This window comes from Nycticebus coucang, chromosome 2 (genome assembly GCF_027406575.1).
Source record: "Nycticebus coucang isolate mNycCou1 chromosome 2, mNycCou1.pri, whole genome shotgun sequence".
In the NCBI taxonomy this organism is placed as follows: Eukaryota; Metazoa; Chordata; class Mammalia; order Primates; family Lorisidae; genus Nycticebus; species Nycticebus coucang.
This window is the reverse complement of record NC_069781.1, coordinates 171,369,253-171,384,475: the sequence shown is the minus strand read 5'-3', so window position 1 is coordinate 171,384,475 and position 15,223 is coordinate 171,369,253. Positions and strand designations below refer to the sequence as shown.

At 43.5% G+C, this 15,223-nt stretch overlaps 1 protein-coding gene across 4 annotated transcripts in view; it reads right to left on the bottom strand.

The window, feature by feature from the left end:
* The window catches only part of HYDIN (HYDIN axonemal central pair apparatus protein), a 362,157-nt gene that overhangs the window by 30,398 nt on the left and 316,536 nt on the right, over positions 1 to 15,223 (bottom strand). For all 4 annotated transcript variants that reach the window (XM_053606972.1, XM_053606955.1, XM_053606945.1 and 1 more), the window contains 8 exons: positions 12,284 to 12,386; positions 11,760 to 12,047; positions 10,524 to 10,666; positions 6,806 to 7,024; positions 4,722 to 4,882; positions 2,497 to 2,594; positions 1,492 to 1,699; positions 152 to 367 (listed from right to left, as the gene is read on the bottom strand). In XM_053606972.1, coding sequence (XP_053462947.1) covers positions 152 to 367; positions 1,492 to 1,699; positions 2,497 to 2,594; positions 4,722 to 4,882; positions 6,806 to 7,024; positions 10,524 to 10,666; positions 11,760 to 12,047; positions 12,284 to 12,386 — 1,436 coding nt within the window. The remainder of the gene's footprint in view (positions 1 to 151; positions 368 to 1,491; positions 1,700 to 2,496; positions 2,595 to 4,721; positions 4,883 to 6,805; positions 7,025 to 10,523; positions 10,667 to 11,759; positions 12,048 to 12,283; positions 12,387 to 15,223) is intronic.

Below are 15,223 nucleotides of genomic sequence, written 5' to 3'. Positions count from 1 at the left end.
CTTTAAAGTCACATCTCTAAAACTGAGGTCTAACCTCAGGATAACAAGCCTGCTTCTAAGAGTCAATTTAGCTCATTTCTCTGAATTCTTCTGAGTTGTTTGGAAGGATTTAGTAACATGACTTGAACCAATGCAAACCTAAGGAGCTCACCGGAGATTCTTGCCTCCTACGCCCACAGTGATGAACTCGATCACCCGGGTGTTTGGATCCAGAATGCCACTCCCACACCCTCTCGGGAGCTCTGGGTTGCCCCGCTGACCAACGATGTAGTCTGAGTCCTTCAGTTCAAAATGGCAGATGGGCAAGGAGCTTCGCCCTTTTGCTACTAGGACCGGACCTTGTTTTCCAGGTGGCAGGTTTGGAATCCTGAAGGGATAAGGTGACTTTTATTTATATTTTATTTTGTAATCAGTTGTTATTCTTTCATAGTTGGAAATGAATATTCTATCTACCAGGATGTGAGCTCCAGGGGAGCACAGGCTGGATCTGTCTTGGTCAACAGCATTCATTACCTTGGTGTTGTAAAGGTATGCATCAGCTGAGCACGAGGAGCCTGAATTTAGCCCCTTCTGTGTACCTAAGGATGGTCACAGGTACTTCTGCCTTCAGTGGTGAGAAAATCTCCCTGATGTAACCTAAGTACAGTCTTATCCTCTAGACCTCTCATAGGCATTTAGTGGGATATGAAAAGTGACCTGGAAATCCTTTAAAAAGTATCCTGAGGCAGCTCCTTGGAGAAGGTGAAGTAGGTATGAGCAGACTCTCAGCCCCAGGTCCTCGCTGAGGTGGCCTAGGTGTGGGAGGGGTCTCCATGGTGTGACTTCAGGGGTTCAAAGAGGCTCCGACAGCTCTCATGGGTCTCTGCCACCCTAGGCCACAGTTTACAGGATTCCTCTGCATGTCTGAATTCTCCTTCCAGCTTTTCTGGGAGTAGGTAGCACATTAGGGACTTTCATTGTCAGATGTCATTGGATTAGCTTTCCTCTCACTGCTATGTGCTGGCTCTACCAATTCCACCCGCTTTACCACGACCTGATGTTTACTGTGTGCCAGGCATTGTTCTGAACTCTTTATGTGAATTAACTCATTTAATCTTAACTATTCTGCAAGGTAGGTATGGTTATTTGAAGTTAACATTTGAGGAAACTGAGTCTTAGAGAAGGTACAAAAAAGCTTGTGCAAGTTCATGCTTGCCCAAGGATTAGAACCCATCTGCTGTCACCATCTAGTGGCATCCTACAAGCAGCTAAGGGGGCATTAGGTAGGGGGAAGCATCAGGAAAGGGTTGATGAACAGGACAAGAAGAAAATTCTTGTTCTCCAAAGGCTGGCCACTTTCCATCTTTCCAAAGGGAAGAGTGACAATCTGGGTTCTAGAGGGGTCTAGGTGGGAAAGAATGGTGGCAGTGGTTGGACAGAGAGGAGATCAGAGCAGCAGAGCTTTGTGCTGCCTGCAAAGATGGGAGTTCTGCAGAACAGACACTTCCTTACTGGCAGAAAAGGTTGGTTTCAAAGTCTCCAGTGTCCAATGGGGAGAATTTCACTTTGAGCTTCTGCGTCTTTCCAGCAGGCACGATGCCTGAGGAGGGCTCCACAGAGAAGGGCAGTGAGGAGCCCTCTGTCCAGTGGTCCATGGCGCTGTCCAGGGTGCTGCCTGTATGCCCTGTGCCCAGACTAAACTGATCTTTTACAGCTGAACCTGGGGGCAGAGAGAGTGGGTGACAGTCTGAATTTGCAGGGAGAGGCATGTGGAAGGCAGCGAACTCACAGGGCATTAGGCACTCTCCAGGGGTCTGTGGGCTCATGGGTTTACTTCATCTTGGACCCTAGAGGCAAGGAATTGTTTCACAATTCATGAGTATCCCATAAGAGGCTTATGAAAATCATTTCTGTTAATCCCATAGTTTTCAAATTTGTTTCCTTTTGGCTCAAGGAAGTAGGTTAAGAAGGTGTATGTGGCTCTTTTTCCCTAGAATAATGGGCTGCAAATGTAATTTTTAGAGAATCATTGTTCTGAAGTAGGGGTTTACAATCTGGGAGCCCATGGACAGGGGCCCATTTGAAAGGTCTGTGAATCTCCAAAACTGAAATAATAATAATGATTGTTTGCCCACCAAGTGCTGGGCTTTTTCTAGTGCTTCACATGTATGAACTGCAAATGGGCATGGGTGCATATTTTCTGGGGAAAGTGGTTCATAGCTTTCATCAGTTTCTCCAAGGGGTCTGTAATCTTCCAGAAGGTTAAAACCTAATAGGGCAGATTCCTAGTGATCTGTGAAATGGGACATTGGCCAAGGGGGGTGGGGGGCAAGGTCTGGGCTCCTAGAGGGCAGAGGGCAGCTGTGGAGCCTCTCAGGTCCATGAGCTCTTTCAGACTCCATAGGCCTCTGCTCTGCTTTTCTTTAGCTACTTAGGCCATCTAAGTGGTGATGGCTTCTCCAGAAACAAGGTTATTCTTTAAGTGGTGACTCAGGCCAGGCCTGTCATTACATTTACCTTGCTTTTCTGGCATTGCGAAGCTGACTGCCTTTGAGAGATCTTCTGACATCCAGCTGAATTCCAGCTGTACAAGTCCTAAATTAACCAGGTCAAGCCTGTAAATCAATCAGGGAATAGATTTGAGAAATGTGCACAGGTGATTTTTGTCCTGCCTGCATGTCATCTATACTGTCAATTTTTTTCTTTCTTTTAAAATTATTTCTTATTTTATTTTTTTGAGACAGGGTCTTACTATGTCGCCCTTGGTAGAGTGCTGTGGCGTCACAGGTCACAGCAACTTCTAACTCTTGGGCTTAAGCAATTCTCTTGCCTCAGCCTTCCAAATAGCTGCCACTACAGGCACCTGCTGCAATATTCCGCTTTTTTTTTTGGTTATAATTGTCATTGCTGTTTAGCAGGCCTGGGCTGGGGTTGAACCCGCCAGCCCTGGTGTATGTGGCTGGCACCCTACCCACTGAGCTATGGGCACCGAGCCTCTTATTTTATTTTTATTTATATTTTAGAGACAAGGGTCTTGCTATGTCATCCAGGCTGATCTTGAACTCCTGGCCTCAAGTGATCCTCCTACCTCAGCCTCCCAAGTACCTGGGATTACAAGTGTGAGTCATCACACTCAGGAATTTTTTTCTTTGTCAAGTCATATTGTTTCTTAAGTATTTTTAAAGAGGTAAGTATTGAGCAATTTTATCTGAAATAATGCATTTGATGCACTAGTTATATTTCCTCCTAAAACACATTAACTACATACATGGCAACACATAAATGAAGGAGTATGGTTATGGGCCAACAAAACGTTATTCATAAAAACAGGCTGTGGGCCATAGTTTGCTACTCCTTGATTTAAGTGAAAACGGTGTCAGCAGAAATCACCACTTCCTGACAAATCTTGGGTATATAGTAATTTGAGAGGACATTTAAAGTTTAAAAAATGCAAAATAAGTTGAATGATTTAATTACCAATTTTTATAAAGTAGGAATATTAGTGTTTTACACTTGATCTTAGCCAAAAGGCCAAGAAGCAACAAAATATCAGTGTTTTACATTTTCGCCTGTGTATGTTGCTCTCTGCCTAGAAGGCCCTTCCTTCTCACTTTTTTACCTGGCTACCTCCTGTTTGTCCTCTGAAATCCACCCCCTTGCCTGGGAAGCCTTCCTTCACACTCCGTCTGTCCCCATATTTTGACCTGCTTTAGCTGCTCTTTGGCTGCATGCACATGACACCATCCTGTAAGTGACAATTCTCCTATTTTTACCCATCCCTTCATGGTCAACCCCGTCCTATGAGCTCTTCTAGAGCAGGGCCCATGGCATAGTTGAATCCTTGTGTCTGACTGTGGGAAAAGGGTTAACAAACTTTTTCCTCCTTTCAAAGACAAATTTGACTCTGAATTAACTTTTTAGCTCTGTTCCCCTGGACACCTGATAAAGAGTAAAAGTCAGCTGTATGATTAAGTGACATTGTTTATAGTAAAAATCATCCTTGGTTATATGTGAACTGAATGGAACAAGGATTGCTTGGAGGGGAGCCATAGCTTTGGGATTCTCTGAGCACAGTGACTTTTATAAGTGGGCACATTTTCTTCAAGGACCCTGATGCTGTATCTACAGAGTGGTTATAAGAAATGTTGGCTTCTGCTGGGTGTGGGCTTCTAAGCCATGGACCCCATACCCATTAGTGTGGATATTGTCTGGGCTGTCACCTGGGCGGCGGCAATAAGAACAATTTCTTCATAATAAAGTTTTCCCATGCCTATAAAACAAAACAAAACAAACAAACAAAAAAAGAAACACTTTCTATGTGGCTGTGTAGGCTGCTTCAAGGACTATTCCCTCTTAAAGTGGATTGCCTGATGCCACTGTCTGGGTAGACTATGTTTCCTGGCCAATATATATCTTGATTCTGAGCATGAATTTCAATGGCTTGGCAGATCTGAAAGTTTCACTGGAGCTAAGACAACACTCTGGTGTATGCTACACAGATTATGCTACCTGGCCTGCCGTCGTAGACACTAAATGAATGTCTGATGGATTAGTAAGTGAAAGATGGAATGAAAGAGCTTTTCTGGTGGGGCAGCGCCTCTGGCTCAAGGGAGTAGGGCACTGGCCCCATATGCCGGAGGTGGTGGGTTCAAACCTAGCCCTGGCCAAAAACTGCAAAAAAAAAAAAAAAAAAAAAAGAAAGAGCTTCTCTGGCTAGTGAAATGAGGCTGTTGATGACTCACTCAAACACTCGGGTCTGGTAAACCAGGGTTTCCTTGAAGTGCACGTCGCCTGAGTAGCACTGGTATGAAGCGAAATCCACATTGGCACTGATCTGAAGCTGCAGTTCTCGGTAGTTTTCTTCTAGCATTGAGTGGGCAGGCTCAGGATCCGTCTCTGTCACCTGGAACAAAGGCAGCTATGTCCTCAGCCATGCAGAGCACAGGGATAGAGAAACTGACAATGGAATGGAATCGAGAGACCAAAGACATCTTAGGCATGTCATAATATTCAGATACAGCTCATGACAACAGAGTCCTGGCAGGTCACTGGGAACAGAGGGATAAACAAATAAATAAACAGGGTGGTGCCTGTGGCTCAGTGGGTAGGGCGCCGGCCCCATATACTGAGGGTGGCGGGTTCAAACCTGGCCCCGGCCGAACTGCAACAAAAAAACAGCCGGGCGTTGTGGCGGGCGCCTGTAGTCCCAGCTACTCGGGAGGCTGAGGCAAGAGAATCGCTTAAGCCCAGGAGTTGGAGGTTGCTGTGAGCTGTGATGCCACGGTACTCTACCGAGGGCGATAAAGCGAGACTCTGTCTCTACAAAAACAAACAAACAAACAAAAAGATTTAGAAAGATTAGACATCTGGAAGAAAAATACAAAATTGGGTCCTTGCCTTGCATAATACATAAAGTCCAGGTGGGCCAAGGGCTTAACTGTCAAAAGCAAAGCTCTTAAAGTTAAAAAAAAAATGGAGGAGGTAAGTATCTTTCTGGGAGGGAAGTGTTTTAAAAATAAAACAAAAAAAAAGTAATAAGTATAAAATAAGAGGTTAATAAATACAAATATATTAAAATTATGAACATTTTTATTTAACAAAATGATTAATGAAAGTGCAAAGATAAGCTATGCATTTGGTAAGGATAACTGCAGACAAATAATATGAACAGAGGAGTTTATAAAAAATAAAATAACTAACAAAGGACAATTCTCATAACCTGAAAGATGGGTCAAAGGCATGCAAAGGCATTTATGTAAGGCATAACTTGCATGGCCAATAATCATATGAAGAAATACTCAACCTTATTAGTGATCAGGGACAAGCAAATTAAGGCCATTATGAGACCATTTCCTATTTGTTTAACTGAATCAAGAAGTCTAGCATTGCCACATGAGGATGTGAGTTAATAAGATCTCTTTGCTGCGAGTGTATAAATTGCTACAGCCACTCTGAAAAACCTTGGGCATTATCTTGGAAAGTTGAACTTTGGCATATTCAATGACTCAGCAATTCCACCTCTAGGAATATAAACTCTTCCATATGAACACCATGTGAACAATAATACTCATAGAAATACTGTCCATAATAGCAAAACTCCAAATAATTTTCAGAAGAAGAAAGAGGAATAAATAAAAAATGGAATTTCATATAGCAATGAAATAGACATACTTAAGCCACATGGAACAATGCTGACAATCAACATGCAAAAATCTTTTTAAAAGATAAAGGTAAAAAGTACAACCAAACTATATATCTTTTAGGATGCATAGGTTAAAAAAAAGAAACAAAAATCAAGGGAATAAACGAGGCAAGAGTCAAGACAGTGATTATCTTCTAGGAGGGAGGCAGCGGATGGAGTGGCTGAGAACTACACAGGTAGTCAGTGTTCTATGTTCCACATTGGGTGTGGGTTCATCTCTGTTTATTGTGTATTAAACAGAAATTAAGGAATGAATAAAAGAGGAGCATGCATAGGCCAAGGATGAGAGCCTGTCATCAACCAAAGACGATAGCTAATCTAATCCTGGACACCAGAGGGAAAAAGGAAACATAGACTCACCGTGACAGCTTTTGAAGAAGAAAAAGGGGAGAGGATTCGCTCAACTGGTATCAAAATTTAAACTGAAAGTTGATCAGTGAAGATGAGTGGTGTGCATCGTGTGGATGGCATGTGTGGAATTTTGATTTGTTGCTTTTGAAATCAAGATCAAGTAGATTGGGAACCTTTTCTCTTTTCCATGAAAGATGAAAATGATGGAACGCTGAACTCGAGAGCAGGAGGCAGCCAACCCTGGGCCTGTTTGTGCTCTGTGTCCCCACTTACTTTTCGTTTTGCAGTGAATGTCCCAGCAGTGCTCCTGGGCACGTCCACCCACTTGACTGTGCGCATGCAGTCATCCCAGTCGGGGACCTGGTCTGCAGGGAGCTGAAATGTGATCTTGGAGAGCTTGCATTTGACCCGCATCTTCTTCAGGTTGATGGGCACTTCTGACTTCACGGTCACCACTATATCCTTGGAACACCCAGGGTGGAGGTGGCCCATCTGGGGAAGAGCCTGCTATTAGTACTTTTGAGAACTCTTGATACCTGCTGGTGATATTCTAGAGAAAGGGCAGAGCCAAAAGTCTTGGCAAAAAAGTGCATCAGTCAAGCCTGCATATGTACATTGACTTAAATATGTATAAGAGGTTCTTAGATAGAAATGTAAGCATATCTGCCCAAGAATAAGCTACTGGTGAGAAGAGAGTTTGGATTTTAAGTTGAGTTAGACTCCAGTGTTCACAGCCTTGACCATCAAATTCTAGCCTTTATTTTTCACTGAGATAATAGTGGTAGCAGTACGGACATCTATTGTGTACATGTGTGGTATATGGTCCATTTGACTTGTATGCCCAAACAACAAGGCTTATTCCTTTTCTTAAAAATGAGACATGTAAGCATAATAATAGGAGCAACTAATATTTGCCAACTTGTTACTTGCTTCAGGCACTACCCGAAATCATATACAACTCTTACTAATCGCCACAACAACCCTGGAAGAGGTGTAGCTATTCCTCCCATTTTATAGACATGAAACTTATAACTTGCTTGAGTCCATTAACATTAGAAGAGCTGGATTCAGACCCAGGCAGTTTGGCCAAATGCCACAATCACCTTACGCTTCCTAATCAGTACCATCTACATGGATCATGGACAGATGAATACGGTGTAGGTCTCAGAGGGTGTTCTGGTGACCCTTGGGATCCCTGAGACCTGTTCAGGGGGTCCATGACCTTATTTTCATCATAATACCAAGATGTTATTTGACTTTTTCACTCTCATTTTCTCATGAATGGACAGTGGAACTCTCTAGTGGCCACATGCATGTGATTCTGCAACATACTGAATACAAAGAAGATATGAGAATCCAGCTACCTTCTATTAGGTCAGATATCAACAAAATTTATAACAATGTAAAATAATATAACTCTTCTCACTCAATTTTTAAAAAATATAGCCACTTTCGTAAAAGTACGGTATTTCTATTAACATGTAATAGGTTTTTCTTTTCTATTTTAAAATGAGTCATACATGTTTTTAAATCTTCTCAGTTTTAATTTCTGATATGGTAAATAAGTACTTTTTTTTTTTTTTTGAGACAGAGTCTCACTATGTTGCCCTTGGTAGAGTGCCATGTCGCAGCTCACAGTAACCTCAAACTCTTGTGCTTACGCGATTCTCTTGCCTCGGCCTCAGTCCCAAGTAGCTGGGACTACAGGTGCCTGCCACAATGCCCAGCTATTTTTCTTCTTGCAGTTGTCATTGTTTAGCTGGCCTGGGCTGGGCTTGAACCCGCCAGCCTTGGTGCATGTGGCTGGCACTATAACCACGGTGCTACGGGCGCTGAGCCAATAAATACATTTTTCTGAAATAGCGTCTCACTCTGTCATCCTGGGTAGAGTACAGTGGTGCCATAGCTCACAGCAACCTCTCTGCTCAGGCGATCCTCCTACCTCAGTCTCCTGAATAGCTGGGACTACAGGTGCCCACTACAACGCCCAGCTCGTTTTTCTATTTTTAGTAGAGATGTGGTCTCACTCTTGCTCACCTGGTCTTGAACTCCTGAGCTCAAGCAATCCGTCTGCCTTGGCCTCCCAGAGTGTTAGGATTACAGGCATGAGCTGCCACGCCCAGCTAATACAGTAAATATTGATAGATGTTATGTGCACAAACAAAAGCTCTTTGAGGATTTTTCAAATGTTTAAGAGTATAAAGGAAGCCTGAGACCAAAGAGCTTGAGAATTGCTGAACTATATCAGATATATGGGACATTCGGTTTGATCTGTAGAATAAAATCCCTTATGATTTGGTAAACACACACACGTACACATATCTACATATCATATATATGACAGTTCTATCATGTTTCTGACAGTTTCTTCTCTTCTGACAGGAGAAGAAAGCTTAGTACTTCCAAGACACATATGTGTGTGTGCATGGATGTGTTTGTGTATGTAAATAGAAGCTTATCTCTGCCTTCAAAGATGATGCTCAAAATTAGATTGCTCTATTAGGTTATACTATGTTTGTTTCCCTGCAGGTAAAATGAAGACGATAGTAGTGTTTACCTCGCAGGGTTCCTGTGAGGATTGAATGAATTGACCAAGTCTTAGAACTGTGGCAACAGTGAGCACTCGGTTACACCAGCTATCTACCATTCAGGGGAGGATTTGGGCCATGCTGGGGGTGGAATCTGTCAGGAGGATTCAAAAGACTTTACATACCTCTAGGAAGCAAAACTTTACTCCTAATCGCAGTCAAAGATTTCAAGGTGACAAAGCAGAGTCCCAATCTCCTTGCTCCATCCCCCTAGAGCAGTGTTTTTCAACCTTTTTTAAATCTCAAGGCGTACTTGAACCTATAAACTTCTGCGGCATACTTAAATTATGTTGATCAAAAAATAAGAGTAAACAGGCTCAGCTGAGCCTGTAGCTCAAGCAGCTAAGGCGCCAGCCACATATACCTGAGCTGGCGAGTTTGAATTCAGCCTGGGCCCGCCAAACAACAATGACGACTACAACCAAAAAATAGCCAGGCGTTGTGGCGGGCGCCTGTAGTCCCAGCTACTTGGGAGGCTGAGGCAAGAGAATCGCTTAAGCCCAGGAGTTGAAGGTTGCTGTGAGCTGTGATGCTACAGCACTCTACCCACCAGGGTGACAGCTTGAGGTTCTGTCTCAACAACAACAACAATAACAACAAAAAAAGAGTAAACAAAAAAACTTGTGCTTTGAACTTATTTTGAAAATAATTTAATTAATGATCTTTAAAATTTTTGAGGCACACCAGCGTGCTCGTTGAAAATCACTGCCCTAGGGTATTGAGCTTGGGCAGCACACAGTAGGAGGCAGAGAAGACACCTGGGTGGCCCAGAGTCTCAGGAACTCAGATGCAACCAAAGGCAGCTGCCGGGCAGAGTCAATGATCGTGCTGCAGGGCTATCCTAGGCCTTGGTCAATGGCAAGCTTTTATCAGCAATTCCTAAAATGTGCGCTGTGAGATGCTAAAAGAAGAGGTGAGAAAATTCCACATTGAACGAAGTTAACCAGATTTTAATCTGCTGAAAGACACTGGGAATCTTTATGAGAAACATGTAACTTGTGACATTTTCTGAACCTCGGTTGTCCACAGAACATACCATCCCCATTTTTGCTCTTGATGAGGCACTTGTGAATGCTTAAAAACACACACACTTTGAGGATAAAGGTCTACTCTCTGGGACGGGAAGGCTGGGGCCTGTATCCATGTGCACAGCCCTCCACAGATGTCCTCTGCTGATCCCTAGCAACAGTCTCTGCAGATTTCATTCCTGTTTTCTCCTCTTAACTAAGGGGGATGAGAACAGTGTCCCCACAGTAGCAGGTGTGAGTGAGGGCTGGTTCCTGGTTGCCTTCCAGCTTGAGGCGCACCCCATTCCACCCCTGCACCCATGGGAAAGGGTTGGTAACCAATGGGGTTGGCTCAGGCCTAAGCAAGTCCAGACACTGTGAATGGGTTTCACTTACCTGTGGGGAGAAAGTAACTGTAGCTAAAAGGGGCCATTCAAACCGTATCACGTTCACGTGGCTGTGATTAGTGATTGTGAAGCTCATGTTGTAGTTGTTTCCAATGTGGCAGTCCCCAAATTGGATGTGGTCCACCAGGGCAGCTAGGGGTTACAAGCAGAAGGCTGGTGAGTCCTCCCCCACTTGGCTACAGGGTCTGCTCCCCCAAGGAGGTAGTACCTGCTAGACTCAGTGCTTCATCCTTATTCATAGTTTATCTGAAGTTCAAATTTACCGGGGACTCTTGTGTTCCGATTTGCTAATTCTGCCAACCCCATTGTAGGTATGGAATCTGCTTTCTGAGCTTAGGTTCATTGCTGGCTCCTGCTTGGGTTCTGGCAGGAGAGAGGTCACCCCACAGCCTCAAATGGGGGTGAAACATCAGCTACATGAGGACTGTTGATTGAACCCACATTGTATAGACCACCCACTGCTTATCCCAACACTGCAACTGAGCTCTTAGAAAAACTATGGGGCTGTGTTATGACTCCCTTTGTGGCAATCTGCCATGTAATTAGGGTGCTTAAAAACTGCCTTTCGATAACAGTGGAGTATATTTTTCCTACCACTACTCTAAAGAACATGGTCAACTCAATGAAACTTTAGTGCCTGGTCAATTGTCCAGCAGCACTTCCAACTTTAACACACTACAAATCACTTGGAGATCCTGTTAAAATGTGGATTCTGATTTAGTAAGTTCCTGTTTCTAACAGGCTTCCAGGTGATGCTGGTGCTCTAACGGTGTTCAGATTGCCCAGAGTAGTAATGCCGTGGAACGAAGGTGGCCCAAACCCAAACCCTAATTGAACAAGACAGGGAATGACAACCCAAGCCAGCTAAAGGGTACACACAGGGCAAACTGAAACCTTATCAGCTTATCAGCTACCTGGGATTTGAATATCAAACCCTAAGCCCCCTAAGAGCAGAGACTTGCTTATCAACCTTTGCAACTCCAGGGCTCAGCGCGGTGCCTGACTCATGCACGTGGGTACTCAGTACAATTCGTCGAGTGAACACATGAATTAATGGAAGGTTGGAAGCAGTGACTGAGGCAGGCATGACAGAGCACACAGGAATGAAGAGGAGGTTCACTCAGAAGTACTCAGGATGCTAGCCAGCCTGTTTTCTAAATGTCCCCCTCACTTAAAATGCCCAGAGAGCCAGCACTTGTCAACAGCTTACTGCTGCCTCTCTCACCTCCTATCAAGTCCTCCATTGTGCTGCTGTCCTCCATCTCTGCGAGCTCAGAGATATTTGAGTCTGTCTGGCTGATGGGAGTCACCATCCCATGGATGTTGTCCAGGGTGATGTCATCCTCGTAGCCCTCTCCCACCAGGTGGATGAAGGTCTCCTCGTACTGGTTGTTGACCACTGACAAATGGATGGTGCCTTTCATCTTCCCAACCTTCTTGGAGTGGAAAAAGACATCAAATTCAGCTGTATTTCCAGGAGAAACAACCAGGGAGGCTGTGTGAGCTTTCTTTGCTGCAAAGAGAAAAGAGAAGGTATGATTTAGAAACAGTTTAAAGAGATATGTACCCAGAAGGGCCTTGGCAGAAGGGAAAGCAGCGCCATCGTGACAACTAGCCACAGTTAGAAGCCAGTGGTGGCGAAACTGGGCCTTCCCCTCTGGCAGGGCTCTGAGGGGCCTCCTAACAAATCAGCCACTGAGATCCGCACCCTCTGGAAGCAACTGCCCCCAACTAATGCCCCCCACTTACCCTTCTCATTTGGTTTGTTGCCCTCTGTGATATAGATGTAGGAGGTAGTGGGCCTCCCCTTCAGGGAGAAGGCTCCTAGTTGCTCCCGCAGGTCAACATGTACCTGGCAGAAGGAAAGCAGGGCTGAGTGCCAGCCTCGCAGGCCGCTGTGGGCTTTAAGACTGGGGTGACACACTGTGCTGCTTTGGGGCAGGACCCCCTAAAGTTACTATGCCTGGTATTCACTTTGAGTTTCCTTCCTTCCTTCCTCCTTTCCTCCCTCCCTCCCTCCCTCCCTTCCTTTCCCTTCTCTCTCTCTCTCTTTTCTCCCTTTCTCTCTCTCTCTGTCTTTGAGACAGAATCTCACTTTGTTGCCCTTGGTAGAATGCAATGGTATCATAGCTCACAGAAACCTCAAACTCTTGGGCTCAAGTGATCCCTCTGCCTCAGCCTCCCACTATAGGTGTCTACCACAACACCTGGCTAGTTTTAGAGACAGGGTCTTGCTCTTGCTCAGGCTGGTCTCAAACTCCTGAGCTCAGGCAATCCACCTGAGCTCCCAGAGTGCTAGGATTACAGGCATGAGTCACCGTGCCCAGCCTGAGTTTCTTATTAAGGTACAGAAATAATAAATATCAGGCTGAAGAGGACAGAAGAAAATTCAGTCAAATCAGCCCTTGTCATTTAAGTGAGGAACGAGAGGGTCAAGGAGCTACGTAGGTGATTTTCCTGATCACGCTGCTAGTCTCAACATGGGGCTGCAGTGCCTCTTTTATTAACAGACACAGTTGTAAGAATATGCTGGACTAATTAAATGGAAATGAATACTCATAATTCTATGAGGGCTTCTGTGAATGTGAATTCCTAACAAGCCAGTGTCTCTTAGGGACTCTGCATTAGTTGCTTGGAGTGTCATGTTGAGAATCTACTGAGGGAAGAGAAAAATCAAGAGACGATTTGACCTACATGGAGAAAAGGGGTGGTTTTCAGCCCATTGGAAAATAAGAGTAAAGCTATACATCTTCATTAGGTCTGAAAAATCAGCAGACATTGTTAGAAGACAGGAATTCTAGAGCCACTATGAACAAGGTCAAATAATACAAAGAATGAGGCATGAAGAAGGAAGAAATAGTTACATCACATCGGAAGCAAAAAAAGTATGTATTTAGAAACATCTTTAATAAGAAACTATACAGAGGGATTATATGTAAGAAATATTGGCATAAAAGAAGATCTAAATATAGGGGAAATCCTAATTGTTGTTCTTGGTAGAGAGTCTGAATTCTCTAATAAAAAGAAAATTTCCCCAAATAATTCAGAGGCTTTACAATGGGACTTTTTTTTTTTTTTTTTTTTGAGATAGAGTCTCACTATGTCACCCTTGGTAGAGTGCTATGGCATCACAGCTCACAACTGTCACCTGTGACAGTTGGGCTTAAGTGATTCTCCAACTCTTGGGCTTAAGTGATTCTCTTGCCTCAGCCTCCCAAGTAGCTGGGATAACAGGTACCCACCACAATGCTGGGCTATTTTTTTTTATTGTTGTTGCAGTTGTCATTGTTGTTTAGTAGGCCTGGGCTGGATTCAAACCTGCAGCCTTGGTATATGTGGCTGGTGGCATAACCACTGTGCTACGGGAGCTGAGCTGGGATTTTTTTTTTTTTTTTTTTGGAGGAACATTATAAGACATTCTAAAGTTCATCTGAGAGATTAAGAGGCAAACTTGTTCAGAAAAATGACAAAAACAGGGAGTGGGTGAAGAGGAATTCACTGAACTAGATGCTAAAACATTTTATAAAACCTCAATAGTGGAAATGATTTAAGGTAGGGGTAGACTAGGTAAACTGAACTCAAGACAACAAAAAATGCTAGATTAAATATACAAAAAAATTTAAAAGCATCACAGGGCTGAGATTATTAAGAGTAACTAGGCTAAAATCTGTGAAAGGCAGAAATCCAGAAAGGATTTTAGGCTGTTTTTGTACTGGAGCTTTTCCAATCCGTAAGGGGAAGATGGGAGGCTTTCCTGAGCTTTTGATGATCTCTTAGTGCAAAGAGAGCAAAGGTCCAAGGCATATGAAGGGAAGGGTGCTTTCTTTGCTCTGGGCTGGGACTCCAAAGGTGTGTACCATAAGATGAAAGGTAAACTGGATATAAACCAACTTTCCCAACGATAGCATTCTGCTCAGAGTCACCTGAGTAATCCAGAAAATATCAAACCCTAAATGTGATGAAAGGTCATCCTGAATTTTTAATTTCCCCAAATGTTGGGCAGAAGCAAATGAAAACTATCTCTGAAGAAAAAATAATTTCTAATTAACTTTTCAAATATAATACCTGAAACATGATCAAAAGATAACCGCGCGCATGAGGAGATAGGGCAATTTAGGCAAGAATGAGAAGAAACAGCAGATATCAGAAACACATCCTCAAGGACTTTGCGTTTTGGAATTATCAAGTATAGACTACAAAACGGTTATGGTTACTGTGTTCAAGAAATAAAAGCCACGTCTAGTAATTCCAGCATGAAGTTAGAAACCATAAAAACAAATTATTTAGATCTAAAAAACAACCTAATAGAAATTTTAGAACTGAAAAAATAACAATCGAAGGACTTAATGGAAAGGTCTAACAGGAGATTTGATCTGGCTAACAGTAGAGTTAGTAAACTGAAGACAAGCAGAAGAAATTATGCAGGATGATGCCCAGAGAAAAATAAGTAGAAAATACAGTGATGCTGAGAGACACAGAAGGTGTAGTGAGGAGGTCTGCTGTACATTTAATTGGCAACCCAAAGGAGAGATGAAAGAGAATGGAATCGATGCAATGTTTGAAGACATGGCTAGGAATTTTCCAAAACTGATTTGACATCAATCCATAGAATCAAGAAGCTGGTGAATTCTAAGAAGGATAAATTAAATCCTCAGTAGTCACATTGGGAAGGGTGCATGGGGATGGGGG